General features: G+C 26.0%; 2 protein-coding genes across 2 annotated transcripts; one reads left to right on the forward strand and one right to left on the reverse strand.

Annotated features, from left to right (window-relative positions):
* The first annotated feature begins 865 nt into the window (after positions 1–865).
* Positions 866–1,978, forward strand: LOC145833382 (metal cation symporter ZIP14-like). The gene has a single exon (XM_082940561.1). It carries the CDS (start codon positions 866–868, stop codon positions 1,976–1,978), a length of 1,113 nt encoding a protein of 370 aa, XP_082796687.1.
* Positions 1,979–10,908: 8,930 nt separating this feature from the next.
* LOC145834863 (uncharacterized) lies at positions 10,909–15,897 on the reverse strand. Its single transcript, XM_082942382.1, has 10 exons — positions 15,782–15,897; positions 15,074–15,187; positions 14,921–15,016; positions 14,761–14,859; positions 14,024–14,225; positions 12,799–12,925; positions 12,450–12,595; positions 12,235–12,384; positions 11,491–11,629; positions 10,909–11,429 (listed from the first exon to the last, which is right to left on the reverse strand). The coding sequence occupies exons 1-10, from the start codon at positions 15,819–15,821 to the stop codon at positions 10,959–10,961; spliced, it is 1,584 nt and encodes a 527-aa protein (XP_082798508.1). The 5' UTR covers positions 15,822–15,897; the 3' UTR covers positions 10,909–10,958.
* Positions 15,898–21,314: the final 5,417 nt, after the last annotated feature.

The raw sequence follows: 21,314 nt of genomic DNA on the forward strand, positions 1-21,314 counted from the left end.
AAGAATGAGCTTTAAGAAGAAAAGACACAACGACCTATTTACATTTTATTGGTTTAATCTAAATTTACCTAATTACCTACAAAGAAAAAAAAGTTTAGTTTAGTATAAGAACTATAATACTTTAAATCAGAGTTTGTTACAGTTGTTACAATAACTTTATTAACTATAAATGTTTGTACTCATAAGAAATTTGTTTACAATATTAAGTTTATAAAGGAATAAACAAATAGATTAAACGTAAAAATTTAGAATCGTAATTTTTTATTTATAAGAAAGTATAGTTATTAATTTTTATTTTCTTGTCTAGACTGTATTTAAAAAAATTTAATATTAATCTATGTCAGTATTTATATGCATAAAATGTAATAAAAGTTGATTAAAATTATGAAAACCTTTAAAAAACATGTTGTTAAAAAATATTTTATAATTGAGATTTTGTAATTTTTAGACCTCTTTAATTTTGTTTGAAATAATATGTATACATATATATCCGTTTACTGCCAGTTTTGTTATGTTAATATTCAAATTTTGTTTAAGTATTTTTTGTACCAGTAGCCCATTTGAAACAAAAAATTATGTTTCTTTTTTTTTATAAAAAATTGATGTACACTTAGCATTTAGATAAAGTAAATCTATATGATTAAAAAGTTCTACATTATCTAAGTTAAGTATTTTATAACAGAGCTGCTAAAATTTTATACTATACAAAGTAAAACATTTATCAAAGATGAGTAATTCAAATTTTTTTTTATTTATTTCATTTGTGCTTGTCCTTGCAACAACCGTGGCTTCCCACGGAGGGAGAAAAGAAGAAGAATTTTTTCACCACGACAGTGGTGAGGTTAATTACTGTGCCGTGCACCACATGGTTAAAAAAAAACTGGCAGCTCCTTGCGAAGATAAAAAATGCGATTTTGATAGCATTTATAAGGGTATGAGCAACAAAAACTTTTCCGTGGTCTGTAAAGAAGAACATAAGGAGGGCGAAGCAGAAATTCAATTAGTTTGGATTAATTCGATAGTTTCGGTTACAATAATCAGCCTTTGTTCTCTCGCAGGCACCGCGCTTTTTCCTTTAACTAAAAAATCGGGTTACAACAAAGTTTTGCTGTTTATGTTGGCTCTTTCAGTGGGAAGTTTATCAGGAAACGCTATTTTTCACATGTTACCGACTGCGTTTAGTAATGCTACTGAAAAAGACGCGCTATGGAGAAGTATGATGATAGTTTCAGCTATTTTCCTTTTCCATTTAATAAACGAGTTTCTAGAAAAAGCCTTTAAATCAAACCATGATCTTATAAAGGGAGCTTCATCAGCAGGAGAAGTAAGTGAAAAAATATCCGAGTCAAGTTGTTCAGTAGAAGAAGGACCTTGTCAAAATTCCCTTTTAAATGATTACAATATAAACTCTCTTGATACAATGATTCGCGAATGCGGCTCAGAATGTGAAAGAAAAAAATCATTTTTCGATGTAAAAGGAGTAAAACCGGTAGCTTGGCTTATAACAATTGCTGACTTTTTACATAACGTAATAGATGGGATTGCTATTGGAACAGCTTATAATGTCTCTTCTTTACATGGCTTCAGTACCTCCTTAGCTATATTTTGTGAAGAACTACCTCACGAACTAGGTGATTTTTCAATACTTCTCAATGCAGGATTTACATTCAAACAAGCAGCTTTCTTTAACTTTTTATCCGCTTGTGGGGCTTACATGGGCGTAGTAATGGGTGTTTTGATTAGTTTAAACCTCGATTATATGCCATGGATATTTGCTTTCACAGCAGGAGTGTTTCTTTATATTTCACTTGCAAACATGATGTCTGAAACAAAATTGCATGCGCAAAAGAAAGACTTAGCTGAAAGACCTTGGATGTGCTTCTTTATCCATCACTTGGGTCTTATCTGCGGATTCGGAATAATGTTCACTTTGGGATTTTTCGAAGATAGTATTAGTTTCGTTCAACATAAGGACTAAATTTTGCTCTATTTGACTACTAAAAATAACAATATAAATAACAAAAAATATAGATTTTAGAATTACTAAACATCACTTAAACCATTTGTTTATATTGTAAAGTATGGTTGTCGATTAATAAGTACTATAAAAGTATGTTTTATTTTTTGTATTATAGCTAATTAAGTATGTTGCACAAAAGACTTCTGTTTTTCGTAATCTAATCATTTTATATTTAATGTTTTAATTTGTTCAATTTTAACTTTTTGTTTAAGTTGCTGAGTTCCGCGACTACCATTTTTTGTTTGCATTGATAACTTTTTGCAGAAATCGAGATTTTTTGGTTATGTTCTAAATTAACTTTATTTAAGTTGTTAAATTTTAAACTGGCTGCTTGTTTAATTTATTCTTAACATATAAACTGTAATATAACAAGCATTCCTACAAAAGCTACCTTTATTAACCATGAATAGTGTCTGAACTAAATAAAAACGATACTTTTTAGTTAATTAAGTTTAGTTAATTTTTGTTTATTTTGTTACCTTAAGATAGACTTCCGTTTTAGTACTTTTTTCTTTTGAAATGATCTTTCTGTCTCTTATTTTATATGTACTATCGAATGATAGTTGAATTTTTAGTTTATTTTTCTATTTTCTATATAGAATGTTTACCTAAATTTATATGTAACTACTTTGCATAGTTTGTAATGTACTAAGTTGTTTACATTGTTTTTTTGCAAAACATTAAAAGAATTTTATAAGATTTAAGTTGTTTCTTTGAGTAGAATTAAAAAGTAAGTATAAAAGTAAGCACACATATTTTAAAATTACTTTAATTAGTTTATTGTTCTAGTTTTCTTTAATATTATAAGTTACATTTATTATTATTTACATAAACCTAGGTTTTAAAATATAAACAAAAAAAACTATAAATACTCTTAGAAGCTAGTTTAAAAGTCTCTGAGTACTCAAATTATTCACCTACTAAAGGAACATGAAACTAGATATATTTTAAAAGCATTTATTTTAGATAAATTAATATTTGTATAGTATATGTAAAATTTTCAAGTTAGAAAGTCCCGAAGTAAGAAGCATAAAACGCTTGGATTAAAAATAAATGTTTTTTTTTTCCTACTTAAACATGTGATCAGTTTTTTTTTGAAAATTTAGAATGAAATCTTTAAGCAATATTTTACTATTTTAAAAAACTTATTTGTAATTTATCTTAAAGACAAAAATTTACCAACTAATTTTAATTTGTTTATCTTTCTGCTTGAAAATCTACATATTAAATGTTAGATATTTTTCAAATATAAACAAGTTGTAATTAAAGTTAAAATATATTTTTTCTCTAGATTTTAAGTAATCAAAATAAATACTTTTTAATAGTTCTAAAATATTAAACAATACTAATCATAAATATAAAAAAATTATTAATTATTTCTCCATATTTTCTACCTAAAAAACATAGTTTTTGAAAAAAGATCCTTTTTTAGGCTTTACATTAAAAAGATATGAAACACAAAACTTCAATACATATTTTTGATATAATATAAAGATCAAAAATGTTCTTACTCTGATGACCAACATAAAGTAATTAAGTTAATTAGTAATTAAGTTTATTATTTCTGATCACATGATAGTGGTACAGTAACTTATTTTTTGAAACACAATACATGAAACAACTCAAAAGCAATTACAAAAAGCAGAAATAAAATAGCTTTTAATCACTATTATTGTGTAAAACAGCACTTAGTTTTTACATGTTCGAATATTTAAAATAATTATCCATCAGGGTTAGACTTTCGGTATATTACTATAGAATTTAAAGACCACTATGATCATTAGAAACTAAATTATCTCTAAACTTCGTCATAAATTTAACATGTTAGTTGCTTAACAAAATTACCACAGTCCAGTATATCATCACAACAAAAAAATTGTAATTGAAATGCAACAAAGCAGCAATTATGCTTACGTAAACAATTTTATTTAATAGCTTTTAAGCTTGTTTAATTAAGTAGAGTTAATTGAAAATGTTAGTTTGTTTAACGAGAAAAAGAAATCGACTATCGAAAATATTATCAAACGACTTGATGTACATATTATTGTATTTATTTAACATTACTCATTTACTTTAACTATTTTAACCACAAAAAAAAAGACTTTATATCAGTAAAAACTTTTATCTTTTAAAAATAACAAGACATAACAAAAAGTTTAAATTGTTTATCAGTAAAAATTTGTGCTTAAAGAAAATAAAAGAATGAAAAAAAATTCTAAAGGAAAACCAAAGCAGAATATGAGATTTAACTTTGAATAACTTTGCATCAAAAAACAGAAAGTATTTAAAAATTAAACAAAATCTGTTTAGAATAATAAACTCAGACGTACTAACTTGTTTCAAATTGTAAAAACAAATCTTAGGGTAAAGGTCTAATTAATGTGTTTTATTATTATTATTTTTTTTTTAATAAATATAATAGTAAAAATATACCTATAAATTCAATTAGAACATGATAAAGTAAATAATACGAAAAGAAAAAAAAAGTATACAAACTGCTTAATGTAGTCTTTACAAAAAGAAAATAGCTGTAAATATTACCTAAAATATTTTTAGCTGAATATTTTAACATAAATTTTAGGGAAAACATTAAACTATTTCAAAACAGTTATGTCAAAATTTTAAAAACATACATAAACAAAACTAAAATTAACTTATTAGATTATTTTTTACTAGTAGTCTAAATATAAGAAAGATAAATATCTGATATAAACACTTTACCTAACAAACTTTTAAAATTTGAGGCTTTATGTCTTAAGTTCTCCTTAAGGAATATAGTTGTAAAAAAGATTTTAAAAAATAATAATTAATTTTTTTAGTAACTACTACAATTAGAGTTATCAACACTTTCAGAACAAAAACAACATACTCAGTAAGGACTATCTTTAGGTGTTAAGTTATTATTAGTGTACTCCTAAAATATTGAAAAAATTAATACTTATGGCAACCTAATAATAGACAGTTTATTAAATTGATATTTAAAAAAAATTCTCACATCATCCTAAAACCTTTTAGATGGTCATTTCTCTTTTAAGTTATTAGGCTATCAAGTCCATTTTTTTAACCCTGACAAGCTAAAATCTTATGCCCAGCCCATGTCTATTACATCTCAATAAGAAAAATTTTCTTCAGAAAATCTTGTTGAATAGTTATTTGCTTTATCTAAATCAGAGTTTCCCAAACTTTTTTTTTCCCAAACTGGCCCCCTAAGAAGAATTTAAAAGAGCTTAACCCTTCCAACAAGATTTATCAAAAAACTAGTCTTAAATACGCCTAAAACCTTTATTTTTGTTCTTCACCATTAATTCCAAAACATATAGTATAAGTTTCGAAATTAACTCATTGCCCCCCTCCTTGCAGCTAAAAAAAGCACTTTGAGAAAAGTTTCAAGTTTTTGCGTAATGTCTAGTTTAAGCTTAAAATTACCTTTAGATACGCTTAAGACCTTTTTTTGCTCTTCATTATCACCTCAAGAGTAACTAGTGTAAGTTTAAAATTATGACCTATCTGCTAGCCCAACCCCCTTTTGCAGTTTATGGCTTCCAAAGAGGCCAAATTGCTCATTTTGGGAAACCCTGCTCTAGAACAACGGATTAACAACAAGTATTACTGTAAAGTTGTAAAAGCAATTGTAAATGACATAAATGTTGTCAATGACTAGGTGTTTAAATGTGAAGCAATTTTTTAATTTCTTTAAGAAATGAAGCCATGTTTTAAAACAATCTACGAATTATCATAAATAATAGAAAGAAAAGGGCGAGACTCAGAAAAGAGAAAAGTTTTTAAATCTAACCAGTGTGAAATCGAGTTTATAAATTTGTTTTATTCATGTTTTTAATAAAAATAACAACTCTAATTAACTGTTTAATTCTTTTTAAACGTGCGAACAAATTTAATTATTATTACAAGTGTATTGTCAATAAGATGGACCCAAGCATCAAAATCTAAGCCACTTAAAATGAAAGATACATAACATAGAGATGAAAAAAAATTAACACAAAAAGTTCATACTGTTTAAAGTTAAAATGAAAACATAATTTAGTTTCAAACAGAAAAAAAAACACAAACTTATAGTTATTAACTTATTTACGCTTTGATGTAGAAGTATTTTGTAAACTTTATCTTTTCATCTCCTTAAAAGAAATTGCATCATTAACATTTTCAATGATCTGTTAGATCTAACAGTAGTAAAAAGTTACATAATTTTCGATTTTAGCACCATCTTTTAGCTTCTCACGAATAGAAAACCTCATCTGCAAATTTCAGGGAAACATACTGGGACGCTCAAGTAAATCAATTCAGTGATTCTATTGCAAAATTCAGCAGCTTGTGAATCACTTACTTCTACATCAAAATATGATAAAATTTTATCCAAGTAAGTTAAAACACACTAGAATTTCAAAAGACATAATAGCAACAAAAGTTCAAGATTTTTTTTTTCTTTAACAAACTTCAACCCGATATACCAATCATGACTATTAGAATGTGGTTCTGCACATTTGTTAAACCTTTTTTTTCATTTATTTGGCATAATCAATACATTTGAAAACGTACTACTTTAGAATCAAAGTACAGACAATTGTGAAAAAAAAATTCAAATATTTAAATGCATTGACAAACAAAAAAGTTGCAAAACCCAAAGCCCCAAGCACAATAACATTAGACTGGCAACATAAATATTTATCGTACACTTTGAAAAAGGACTAATCATTAATAGAGGAAAGGCGCTACTAATAAAATCGAACTATGGATTAAACCAAATCTTACAAAATAAATCAACGGTTAATAAGGAAACAGCAAAATAAACTACTTATTAATTTTACTAACAAACATTTTTTTTAAATCAATATATTTAAACTTAAATCGTAGTTGTTCAACTTTTTCGGATGAAACTAATTCGTTTTTCAACTAAACAATAAAAAAAATAATTATGCCAAACATAATTATTGAAATGATGTTTGCATTTAAAAACTTTCTTATTTTCTCTCAGTAAGTCATTATATAAGTCATTATGTATCAAATTATGACTTCTTTACTAGCCCAACTTAAGACTTCTTAATGATTCTCAGTAAGTCATTATGTCATTTAACAAACTGCAAAGTACCGTTAAGCTTTTATTTCATTGATAAATTTCTACGTGGACTTTGAGCAAAAAAAAAACGTCACTGACATTTAATCAGACTTGTTCATTAATATAACAACTCCGAGGGTGGTCACATCTCGTCTCGTTAACCTTCTTTAAATTTTCAATTAAGTTCATATAATATCCAAAATTTAAAATCACGTGATTCACTTTTTTTGTTTTTATTACCTAACAAATTAGTATTTATTGTGGTATACTTATTTTTAACATTTATTTCATTAAAAAGAATTGAAACAACAAAAGCACCACAAAATAACAAAAAAAAAAAAGAGAAAATGTGAAATTATTTATTATTAGATTAAGTATAATTAAAAGCAATAGGTCGTAAAAACTACTACATCACAGTTCTTTCTTCCTTTTCACCAACTACTTTTAGACGGTTGTTCAGGGCAATTTCCTTACTTTTATTTGTTTTAAAGAAAAACCAGCCAGCTTAAAGTCTATTGAGTTTTTTATTGGTGTTTATCTGTTCTATTTTCAATGTTTTACTTTAAAACAAATAAAAAAAAAGCATTTTTACCACATGATAATACAGATTTAAATCCTCTGTGCCACTCTTCAACCTGGTTGTCAGTTCTATATTTATTGTTTATTCATTCACACTTCAGAACTTAATTGAAAACGATGGTCGCCCCAACGTTTAAGAGTCGAGCTATATAATGACCACTTCGAAAACTCCCTAGTATAACTTGTAAATTTACACTATCTTATCAGGAACAAAAACTTCAAATGTTATGTTTTCTAAAATTTGTCATATTTGCTATCTTTTTCATAAATTGCAATTGCATTTGCAAAAATAATTAAATTAACTTAAACAAGTAAAAAAGAATTTTTAACATAAAAAAGTACTAAAGTATTAGTTTTTAACAAAACAATAATAATAAAAACTATAAAAAAACTAGAGTTATTAAAATATAACGTAAGTAAAAAACTATTGTACTTAAATAGAAAAAACTAGATAATGGAAAATTAAAAAACAAACTTGTTGGTTTGATAAATATAAGATTTGCTATAAACTATGAAACAAATCTTATATTTTTTCCATTTGTTATATTAATTTTTTCCATTTTAGTAAACATCTAAATTTAATGTTTCTTCCCTGATAGGATAGTTAAAATTTACTTGTTTTATTAGGTACTTTTAGGAATGGTTATACTAAGACAATTGTAAAGCCTGTTATTTAGGTTCTAACATATAATTAATAAATAAAATTATAACATAACAAGAAATTTGTAGGTGCAAATGACCACCGATAACGAAGTCGACAGACTTTAAGCTGACTTTTCTATCATTCTGTTTGTGGTTTCGTTGTTTAAGTTCTTATTAGTAAAGTAAATGTAAAAAATATATATATCAACAAATAACAAAAACATTAAGTATTATAAATGATCACGGGTTAAAAATGATAGTAGACTTTTAACAATACCTTTCACACCTTGAAAAAAGTTTTGACTATAAGGTCACTAGTTACACGAGATACAGTAGTTTTTTTTTACGAATTTTAATTCAGATGTTATCCTTACCGTGCAATGACTTTGTTTAATACTAAATTTTTTAACAATATTATGTACTTCAGCTTTTGTTACATCCAACAAAAAAAAAATGTTGCTTTTATTTTTAAGATAACTAGATATATTTAGATTACTTCATTTTTTTACAAGTCTGCTTTTTATGTTATCAAAATAAGTATTAAGTTTATTATTATATTAATTGGTTTAGTAATACTTTTATTTTGTATCTAATTTATAATGGAAATAACTTCCTTTCTTTTGTATGTTTGTGATATAATTTCTAATCTCTAAATTATCCAGACCTAAAATGCAAACTACTATTATAGACATTATTTTAAATCAATCTACTACAAAGTTTACAAATTTACTTGGTTGTTATTTTCGTTTATATTTAGTTTATAAAAATTACCTTCTAGGCAGTTTTTTATTATATGTAAATTATAATTTATGCTAGTGTAAATTACCTTGTTTGTTTTTTTGATGTGAAAATTTTATTATTGGACTTTTAATTTTTATGTTTGTCTTTAACCTTGAAATTCTCAGATGTAAACTGCACTCTTCTTTATTTATTTTTTTTCATGTCTTTTTGAGTGTTTTCCATTGATTAATTTCATTAAGCATGAAATATATAAATGCTTGTTTTTTTTTCTAAATTGTTAATACAGTTTATTAAAGTTTAATCTAAAAAATACTAGTTTGCACATCTAACACAACTCTTTTTAGTAAGAATTGCGAACTCAAAAGTAAGACTAATGAACTAGGAAGCTATTATGCTTTAACTAGTAAATTAAGTAGAACTTTATCTAACATAGTTCTAAAACAGTCATTCTTGAACACTCTAAGTTGGTTTTTTTCATATTGAAGATACATCAGCTCTTTAAAATATAAATATTTTAGTGAAAGTTATTACTACCGTATTTTTGTTAGCACAAGTCAGACTTTAAGTCGTTTTTTTCTAAATGCTTTTAATAATTAATATTTTATAAAATGACTTAATCCTAAGAGATACATTTGTTTCCTATTAAGATTGTAATTTATTATGTCCGTTCATACCGACTTAGTATCCTAATATTATAATTAGCTTGCTTAAAAGCTACTTTCCTGTGCATAGAAAAAAGTTAATTAAAAAAATGTTTGTTTTTTACTCTTGATTGTATTAAATTGTTTTTTTTCTGTTAATTTAACATTTTTCGGTAGTTCTACATTAACCTAAAATCAAAATTATATACCACTTGGAATAAGGATTGGGTTTTGGTATGAAATATATTCGGTCAGAGAGCAATTTTTAAATTTATAACTTAACAATTTAGTCGATGAGTTTGAAAAATTCTGATGTAGACTAATATATAATATTATATTAATTTTACAACTATCAATCTATTATGAAACAGTTATGAAGTTAACAATAAAATGTAATCCTAACTAAGCTTATAATCTTTTATATATTTTTATTAAAATGTTATAATCAGCTATTTGTTTTGTACCCTTTATTTTAAATAAAAAACTCGTGTGCTTTATTATAAACTTTCGTAGAGTAAGAATTTGGACTTTCTATTTCTAACTTGAAACTAAAGATAAAAATTTATAACTATTTTTTCACGTAATACTGCAAGTATAACGCTTCAGTATTACGTTTTTGATAGTTTAGAATTACTTCTGAAACCGTTAAAAATTACTTGACAGTTATAAACTCAGCTTTGTTTAAGTAAAAATTAATGCTCAAGAAAGTAAAAATAGTTTCATCGTGATTTGCAAAAAAAAAATTAGTAAATTGATTTTTATTTTAAAAATAAGAAATAACAATTTAGAAAATTGCGTACTATATGATAAAAAGAAAACCAATAGCTTTTAAGTTTAACACGAAATATTAACACGAAATTAAAAACGATTTAAGAAAATAGCATTAACTTTTCGCCTACAGATTTTGTTTTAAACTTTTATGTGTATCTGACAAAATAAACTAAAATACTTAAGTAATATTGTAATTTCAAATAGATATTAAACTTTTTTTTAATAAGTTTTAGACATTAAATCTTTAAATAAATATACGTTATCAAAAAATTGCTACTTGTTGTTTTGTTCTACCGTACTTTTAAAGTAATTTGTTAAACAGTTATGATTTTACTTAATTAACAAAAAAAATTTTTTTAATTTAATACGAATAAATGGCCGAAAATAACTAACAACGTTTAAAACACTTGTTTAAAGCTAATAATGAATTAAAAGTTGGCAGTTTTATTAAAAATGGATGAAGAGAGTCAAAAGTAAGAATTTTTTGCTATACTTATCTCTGAGAACCACTAATTCCAACGACTGGGTTTCTTCTGTGCGGCCCGAAAATTCTTTTATGAAACATAATGGTTACCATGATGGCGAACAAATATATCAAAACATTGATCTCCATCAACACAAGAAAATTAATTTCAGCGTAGTTGAAGAAGACTGACTCGACCATGAGCAGAGCGTAAATTACCAGTATCGTAGACAAATATATCACGTTTTGTCCGGGAGTCGGTTCACCGTAGCTCCACTTGCAAGTCACACAGTTTTCAATAGCAATGTAAACGTACAACACGAGCCATGCTAATAGCATGTTGATGTATTGAATTGAAGGAATGTTAATTGTTTGCCAAAGATTCCTAAGTCCACTTGGCAAGTACAGCCCAAAAACAAGAAAAGCTATCAAGTAGAACGTTACTGGTGGAATTGCTCTCCACCATTTAGATATGGTTTTCCAGAACGGCAGTGAAAAAATCTGTTTACAAAAGTACTATTTTAAACTAATGTTTTTGAATTTGTTTTAGTTGTTTTTTTACCTGAGTAAAACAAAACAAAAATCCAAATCCGAAAAAGAACATGGGCCATAGCTGATTCGGTGTGGCCGGATTGGCAGTCTGAACTGCAACAATAGCCCCATGGGCCATTACCCAGCTCTCATTTATTAGTTTCCAATATCTGAATAAAAATACATAAATAATGATTTTACAGTACTTTTGATAGAACTTAACAGAACTAAATCAAACTGAATATTTTCTTTACCTTAAAAAATGCATAGGGTGATTTATAAGTTTTTAAATATTTTTTATTCATTTTACTAACTGTTAAAAATATCTAAATATACGTTTGGAATTAAAGCTGCTGCATAATATTTTAGATAATAATTTATAGTTACCCACCTTTCTACAAAGTGTTTAAATTTGAATAAGAAAACCAAGTTATTCCGAACACTCAAAAATATATGTTATTGAAGAAACATATTTAATCGTTTTTTTTTCACAGTAAGAGGCTATAAAATAAAAAATTGATTGTGATTAACTAGTATAAAAGATACTGCATCAAGAGACTAATTTATGCATGTGCATTGTACAGTACAGTGTGCAGACGTTTTTGTGAATAAAAGGTTTGACTTTATATATTCAATAAGGTAAATGGTCTAAAGTTTTATATTTTGATTTGTTTTAATTTTAAGATGAAAAAGTTTACTAATATATACGTTAAATTAAGTAAAACATAACTTTAAAATAGTTGCGTACGTAAAACTAAGTAAAAAACAAATAAACTTGTTCAAATGAAGATCAGTATACATCATGGAACCTTGAATTAATAACATTCCTGTGTGCAAAAAACCTGTTGTATGTGCCCATGTATTTTCCATAGGATGGTACCAAAATGTGTAGACTATCGCCCAAGAAAAGTAGTATCCATGGTATCTAAAAGTTAAGAAGTAGAAAACTTTCAAATAAAAAACGTTTATTTTTTTTGAAATAAAACTAACTTTCTTATGTAGTTAATCGGCTTTTGGTTAAGTCGTAACCTCTTAGCAAAACGATCTGTTGATCTTGCATTAGGCCACATAAACATTATTCCTCTGTCTCGATATTCGATTAACATAATAAGACTGATCATCAATACTACTGAAGACTGTAAATAATTTTTAAAACTTTAATTTTTTTAAACAAACATAGCTTTTATGCGCGATTTTAACTTGTGGCTATAAAACGTCTTCTAACAAACCAAAAAGAAAAGCAATAAAAACGACTTTTAATGATTTCAAAAAACCTACAGAAATTAATTTAGCTTAGAAAACGATTGTTTAAAAAATGTATTAAATTCAAAATTATTACTTGAGAAGATGATAGCGAAACATCTTGTGAAATACCATCATATGTCCAGTGTGACTGGATTAAGTGTAATATATGAAAAATTGCGTTGATAATTAGCGATGCCCAGTTGTACCACTTTAATTTATTTCTGTAAATTGTTTTTAATTTTATACATGTATAAAAAAATTATTCCTATATTTAAAAAACTAAATAGATTTTAATAAGCAGTAAATAAAAAAGTATTAAAAAAACCATAGTTCATTATTAAAAACTAGTTAATAAAACTTCTATTTTTTATAATATGTATTTAAATACTTGCTAAAACTTAAAAGGGTTATTTAAAAGAAATACTTTGAAAAAATGTAACTTTTTAAGTAATTTAAATATTTACAAATTGTATCACTTTTTTATTGTTTTTGGTTGAGCAAATTAGTTAGTTGTTTAATCCGTAAAAAAAAAATTATTCAAAAAGACGACTTTTAAAGCCTTTTTGAAACAACAGTTAGTGCATTAGTATATGGTTGTTAAAATGTTTAATTAACCAATTTTTAAAACCGATTATATATGTATTTTTTAATTATTTTGAATTTTTTTTAAACACTGCAGTTATTCAAAAAACTTTACATTTATAAAACTAATCATAATTTTCTTTAAATTTGTATGCACACTTTTACATATAGCTATTTTTTGACAGAAGCAGTTTTTAACAATACAGACTGTAGTTTTTTTCATTTCGACTACATTGTTTATTAAATGTTATTCAACTTTAAAGTTCAGAAAAAAAAAGGTATTATTATTTTTTACTATATGTGTTGTAAAGCTGTGATGAAACTAATAAACTTAATTAGAGAGTTAATAATATAAATATTTTTTCATAAAGGTTAAACCTTTAATTTTTACAACAAAATACTCAAAGTAGTATATTAAATTTGTTTCGAATTAATAACGTTATGTACAGTTCTATTTTTAATTTAAATTTGGAAAATAAAACTTAAATAGTTCAACTTAGTATTAGTTTTATGTTTTGTAATTATTACTTTAAATTTATTAGTTAGGTCAAAGCATCAACAATACGCCAAAATTCTTGAAATTGTTTTGTAACAAGTTGCATAACTTTTCTTACTTTCAATTTTGTTCTCACGCAATTTCAGTTGAAATAAATCGCGTAAAAAAATTCATATATTAAATAAACGTAAATTTTACAACTTTAACTTATCCAATTAATAGCGCAAGTTTAAGTAATAACCCATATTTACTGCCTTTGATTCCATATTTCTGACGATATTCTTGTGTGTTTTCTTGTTGTGCTTTGTATATAATAACCCAAATGCTAATTTGATGTAAAGAATACATTACCCACATAGTGGCTCTGCTAAGATGTGTAATTTGCTCGGTAGGAAGTTTCCAAAAGTACCAGCTTGCCGTGCAGTCTGGTAAGCCAGATCTTCCTGTTTGTGGTTAGTGTAAGAATTTTTTCTTTATTTTCAAAATTTAATACGATTTTTCAACCATGAATCAAAACTACTTTGAATGTTTCAACCTATAGGAAAGCCAGTTTAAAAAAGTAGCTCGTTACAGAAAATTATGTTTTTTATAAAAAGAAGTTAGTTAATCTACTTAAAACTATGCTAGAAAATACTGCTAAGTATAAGAGCTATGTTTTATTTAAAAAAAAAAAACTCTAAACAATTATGAATACTTTATGTTAAGTATTTTTAGATTTAAAATAGTATAAAAAGAACTTTTTTATAAGTTTATAATGGGAGGTTCAGTAGTCAAGAATCTAAAACTATTTTAATTGCGGTTTTTAACTTTATAAAGTTTAATCATATTACGTATTTTTGATTATGCTTCAACTTGGCTGTAAGAATCTTGTAAAGCTGTTTTAATTAAAAAACTATATGACTGTTTCTTTTTTTTAAACTCTTTTAATTTTTTTAACACTAATTATTTAGAGTAGAAAACTAAGTTTCAAACTAAAACCTGGTTCTGAAGTATCATTGCAGCCGTATGGTTCAGTATCAAATCTTCCGGTTCCGTTGTAGCCGTAACCTGACTGTGCACCCCAGTCTGCCGAACTTCCTATCAAGTAATGAAAAATTGTCTTCCATTTATTTTACTTTGTGATAAAAAACAACCTTACCCCAAATCCACATAGCTCCAAGTACTGCTGCAAGAAATATCATTGAAACGGCCCAAACTACTTTATCTTGGTCAAGCTTGTAACTTTTGGACTTTTCTGTTATAATACAAAAACGTTAAAAAAAAATTTAGTAAAAAGTTTAAATAAACTTACTTATTTCAGAGTTGGTTTCTAAATAACTTTCTTGTGGTGGTTCTTCAACTTGAACGTTATTTGACTGCTTCTGATCATCATTAAACTTTGATCCATCGTTTTTCTCGATTGGAACTAAAATTTGTTTAAGTAAAAAAATCCACTAAACATTAAATATCCCTATACTAAAAAAAAAATTAATGTAATTTGGTTCTTACAGTCATTTTAAGAAATATATTTTTAGATTTGATAATCTTATATAAAGTGATAGTCTGTGATTTCTTTGATATACTAAACTTTAAGTTTTAGATATAAAGTTTAACTACTATGTTATCAAATTCAGGGAAAGTAAATTATAAATAATTTTATTATAATATACGTACTTCATGTTAAAAGTAATGTATTGAATACTTTTGAAACGGATGCATCACAAGTGCGTAAAAAATGCAACAAAATTAGTCGTTTAAATGTTTATATTATGCTTACAGTAATATTTAAGTTATTCATTCCTCTAACACAAAATATTACTCACTAAAATAGCTTACAAAGTTGAATTTGTATAAATTAAGTATAAATGATAAAATTATTAAAATCGCTTAGCTGTACATGATCCAATTTTGTTTTTGAAGGTTAGTTAATAAACTTTCAGAACTAATAGTTTATAAAAAGTGAACTATTTTAGTATTACAACCAAAGTTAAACTGAACTAAAATATCAATTGTTAAGTACTTAATGTTGTGGGTACATCAGAAGTTGTTGAAAGACTCATTGTTGCCACCTTTTTGGTAGTTTTTTGTTGTTTTTCAATTTTACTTAATTAGGCTTAATATAATTTAATATAATATACTGTAAAATTTTTACAAATGTAGCTTAAACAAGAAAGTACTCTGCCAAAATTATCCAATCTTTTTTTTAAACTTATTGTTTAAAATATTTTTTTTGAACTTGTACAATCCTTTATTTAATTTTTTATTATTTCTGATACGTGAAGTTTAAAGTTCTCAAACAACTTTATTGTTAATTCAAGTAGAAAATATTTTAAAATGCTTGCTATACAACTTTAAACGTTTTCTATCAACTAAGTTTTTTTTTAACTTGTTCAACAGTTGTTATACCGTTTTATTTATAATAGTTGAAATCATCTCAGACTAATATTTTTAATTTACTAAGCAATAAATATTTGAATATTTTCAATATCTTCTGTTTACTACTACTTTTTTTATTATTATTCAATACTCAACTAAAGATAGTGAAAATTGTATTTATTTAGTTTTAATTAAAAATATTAGAATAATCGTGTAACTGGTTAAACTGTATAATTATTACGTAACATCAGACTCTTAAATCGAAACTTACCAAATTGTTATAATTTGTTTACAGAAATATTAACTCTTTGTATTAAAAAAATTATAACTAAACAAGTTTTAGTATAGTGATAACATTCGGAAACATTATGAAATTTTATGTTTTATGAAACTATATTCTACCAAAAATTAATGCCGGAATGTAAACGACTGTAAGGATTCTGTCTTTCTATAAAAGCTTGCTAAGCTAAATAATCTATAATGAGTAAAGTGATAAAACTTTAAATTTTATTTTAGTTATTTAATAAAATAAAATTGTTGTTACGTTATAGAGTCTTATAAGGTCTTACTTATAAACCTAATATTATGTATAGGTGACAATAGCTTAAAAAGTACAATGCTTAAATTATTTCACTAAATATACCCTTTTTGCTTTTGTAATAAACTAGTCGGAAGGTAAGTTTTACTAGTAAATAAGCAATATTAACTTTCAAGTTCAATCATAATACCATGAAATAATTTTGTGATTTATAAAGCTTAAAAAAATATAAAGACTATTTAAAGTTATAAATCCACCCGTCTTGTAAAAGTCTGGTTATAAATTAAGTTAAATATAACTTTGAATTCAGTTGTAAATACAAAGCATTAAAGTATACGTTATTTTTTCAATAACAAAAGGCAGTTTTATGCATCTATTTTCTTATTTTTTGTAAGTTTATATGATTTTGTGAAAACTACTTCAGTTCTATAAAGTTGTTTGAATATTAAGATACATTTATATTTGTAATAGTTCATAACATTAAAGTTGATTGCTATACCAATAACAAAAAATCTGAACTAATGAAAAAAATATACTTTATCTACCAATTTAGTACCTGAAAACCCTAAAATAAAAACTTATAACCGGTTCTAAGCACCGTAACCAATTGAAAAAACAAATCTTCAAATCGTATAACTTTTTTTTTGCTTTTTTAAATAAATTTTGTTCTCACTTTCTTACTTTTTTAGTTTCTGCGTAATGAAAAATAACTTAGCTACTTCTAATTTGAACGTATAACTGTCATGCTTCAGTAATATTCTACAAGAAAGTTGTAGCGTGCAACTTATACAATAGTCTGTCACTTTGTAGTTTTATGTTTCTTTTTTATCTTTAAGCGAATTACAATTTAGCATTTTAAAAGTAAGTAAAATTAAGAAAGAGGGACTTGAAAGACTTTCTGTAGTGTAATGTAGATTATATTTTAAAACTATTTTTCGAAACTTCACAACTGTATTTAAAAATTCGACTTTAATGCTTACTTATATATAAAACAAAAAAAAATAATTTATATTAAGAAATACATTTATTTGAAAGCTACTTTTTGTTTTTACAAAAAAATACAATTCTTAAGTGAGAAATTTTAACGAGCAAGTTATTATGCTTTTTTTTTTTTCAAAAAGAATTCGTATTTTTTATATAAATAGTTTTTCAATATGTTTTGTTTGTTTTTTTAAGAGGTTTAAACATATAAACATAAAGTTAGTAAACTTTTTGATATCCAATTTAATCATTAAGTTACTCTGAGTAAAGTTAGTAAACTATAGATAAAGTTTATTAATTTCTAGAAATAATTTTTAAACAATATTTTTTTTTGATTTTAATGAATATAAATGAAATTTACGAAAAATTTAACAATAAAAACTTATTGTAAAATTGTAACTATACTTGTTTAGTGTATTTGGTAATTATTAAATTAGAATTTACAATTCATGATGATGTTAACCTCTAAATATTTTTGTACGCATATCATTTTTGGATGCTAAACTTTTAGTGTCAAAGAGTTTAAATTTTACATTACTAAGTTATCCTTAATCTAAAAAAAGTATTTTCAAATGCTTAATTAAGCCTCATTTAAAGGAATTTAAACACTTTTGTTTAGGTAAAACAAATACACAGCTAGTTTTTTTCCTCGTTTAAAAAATATTTTGACCTTTTTTTGTCCTATTTAGTCGTAGGGCTAGAAATAACTGTTTTATCTTTTTTAATGACTTATAAGGAAGTATAAATAATGTTTAATTAAAATAAGTTTTAAATATACTTTGTATTTTTTTTATTTATTAATTTCAAATAAAAAATATCATTTCAATTCTAAAAGAGCAGACACATTTTTATAGTTTTTTTTTTTTTAATCTATCATAGCTTGAAAATAAGTAACCTCTTAAAGTCTACTTTAAGTTGTTGTAGTTGAACTTTAAAAGATACCAACGAAAAAGTGCACTTGTGTTTAAAAGGCTCTTACTTTGAATTGGATCAACGTAGAGTGATGAATAATTTATAACCATTAAGAGCTTTGTATATTAATATACAAAATTTTTGTTTCTATATACAGTACTGCTCGAAAAGTAAATATTTGAACTGGTTATAATTTATCTACAAACTAGCATTTTCCATAAAAAAGCCAAGTTTTTTTTGACAATGAACTTAATATAATGATGAGCACAGTGAGGTATTGTAAACCTTGATTTATTTTTAATTTTTTTGATCACTTTTCTTAACGTTTGCTACCTTGTTTTCTAAAATGTTTTCTACTAGAAAATCGGTATTGTAAAACTTAATTTAAGATAGTACATATTGATAAAATTTTCGTTTCTTCAACTAAGAAAAATACTTTTACACTACTGATAACAAAGGAAAACTTTTATGCCTTGTTTATGAAGTAGTTTATGCAAAAGCTTATTATATATTTTTAGAATTTGTTATAAAAATAGTTAGCCCAAATCGGTTATATGTGGTGTGCTCAAAGGATTAGGTATACACAAAATGAAGACAACACACAGTAAATGTGATTGAAAAAAAGTTCTTTTGCTTATTCATCTTTTTAGATCTTCTTAAATTTTGATATAGAAGTTTTATTCTCAACCTAGTTTTGTCCTTTTTTCTAGTATTCATTTAAATTCCAATTTTCACTCAGTCTCTTGCTGATGAGAGAGTACTAATTATATTGCGATTATTAGTTAGTTTTTTCACTCACCAGTTGCTAAACTTTAATTGTTCAGATCGCAATTGCAAGTATTTTTGTAACACAACCTTATTCGACCGACGTTCTTTTACGACCAACTAGTTTGATAGTAGAGTCTTTAAGATACGTTCATCGCTCTATTTCAAAAATGACAAAACCAGCAAAGCCTGAGTTGGCTGAGGGTGGTGAACATAGTGGTGAGACCAGAACATATCAGCACCTTTTGTTGGTAAAAAAGTTTTCATCTAAACGACGAAATTCTGATAATACGGCATTAGTATCGTTGGTAGCTAGTTAAAAAGTTCGTTCCCACAATTAGTTCGTCCACGTTTAATGTCCGGTAAACTTTTTGCTGTATTACAGTAGAGTACTGCATACACAACCAGTATAAATAGCTATATTCAGACGGTCATTCCATACTTTATACCAGTATAATCTTTATTCTCGGCTTCCATTAATGTTCAATCTGGCCTTTGATAGTTCACAAGACCAAACTAAATCTTTGGTTATAGGTCACATAAATACAATTGGTTTCAAAAGAAATATGCAAAATCGTGCTCTGTTCCTTACTTTTTTGCAGTTGTCGCATAAAAAGCATTGTTTCAGTGACAGAGCGATCAAATTTAAATCAACATTGTGACTCGGTAATACTTTTTCAAGTAACTATTATAAACGAGATAGGTTCACACGTTCAAAAATTATTCTCAAACTACAAACAAAAGTATTATTGCAATTTGATACAGAAGTTTTGTTCTTTAACCAAATGATAATATCAGCACCTAATTTTGTCCTTTTTTCTATTTATCATTTGAATAGTTTTTCACTTGAAAAAGGATAGTAAACAAGGCTTACATTGACATCAAAAATATGACAGTATTTCCTCTCTTCCTAGTATTTGAAGAATAACTCTTTGTTGAATTAAGTGAACTTAATAACAGTGTAAAACATCTTAAACATGCATAAACATATAAACTAAAATGATCTAAAGCTTAATAATTCTACATCCCCTTTAGCTCATTTAACGAAAAATAAACTTAAGGTAAAACAAAGCTCAAATGAGGGAATCTAAATAAATAACAAAAAGCATATATTAAAAGTTTAAACAAATTGAATATACTAATAAAATTCAATTGGCTTTAACCAAAGAAAATGCTTTAACAAATTAATGATTAACAAATAAATAATATAACGGTAATACAACAAATAAACCTTAGAATTAAATTCTATACAACTAAACATATCCAAGTTAACGTGAATCCATTCTGTCTTTGTTAATATCACCAATTTGGAGACCTGGGGAATTGAAGTCTACCTACGCAGAGCAAGTGGTACTTATTTTTTATGGGAACCATAGGAGCAGTAGTGTGCTCTTCCTCAACATTCTTATGATCCCCATCAGCTTCATTTATCTCATTAATTCTATCATCTTTCGAATCATCTGAAAACATTGAAGGCGAATCAGGAGATTGATGACTTACATTGTCCTCTTGTGAGCTAGGTTGATCTTGACGCCAACCATAGAATGCCCTTGCACCAATACTCATTGAGATTGGGTTGTACAACCTCAAAAACCTTCTATTCATTCGCGTCAACCTCCGTGAGCCATCAGTTCTCACTACAAATTGATCATGTGGAGACACTTCCATTACAACTCCACTCCTGTCCCATTTACGTGGATGGTTGCCGCTCTGGTTCTGCAGTAAACACCTACTGCCAACGTACAAAGGTCGCAACTTCCTAGCTTTGTGGTTGATAGCTTCTGCATTTTTGACGAATCTTGTACGCAGTGCCTCTTCTTTTAATTTCCATGCTTCTCTCCATACAGGTCGCACCGCATGATTAGAAAAGTTGTCCAGCTTGTTTTAAAAAGCAAAAACATCTCGCAGCTGTCGTCTATATGTAATTACAGCTGGGAATACTTTACAGTTGCTGTCAGGGGTGTTCCTCAACCGAAGCATC

The sequence above is a fragment of the Thalia democratica genome, chromosome 4 (genome assembly GCF_965202585.1).
Source record: "Thalia democratica chromosome 4, ktThaDemo2.hap1.1, whole genome shotgun sequence".
Lineage (NCBI taxonomy): Eukaryota > Metazoa > Chordata > Thaliacea > Salpida > Salpidae > Thalia > Thalia democratica.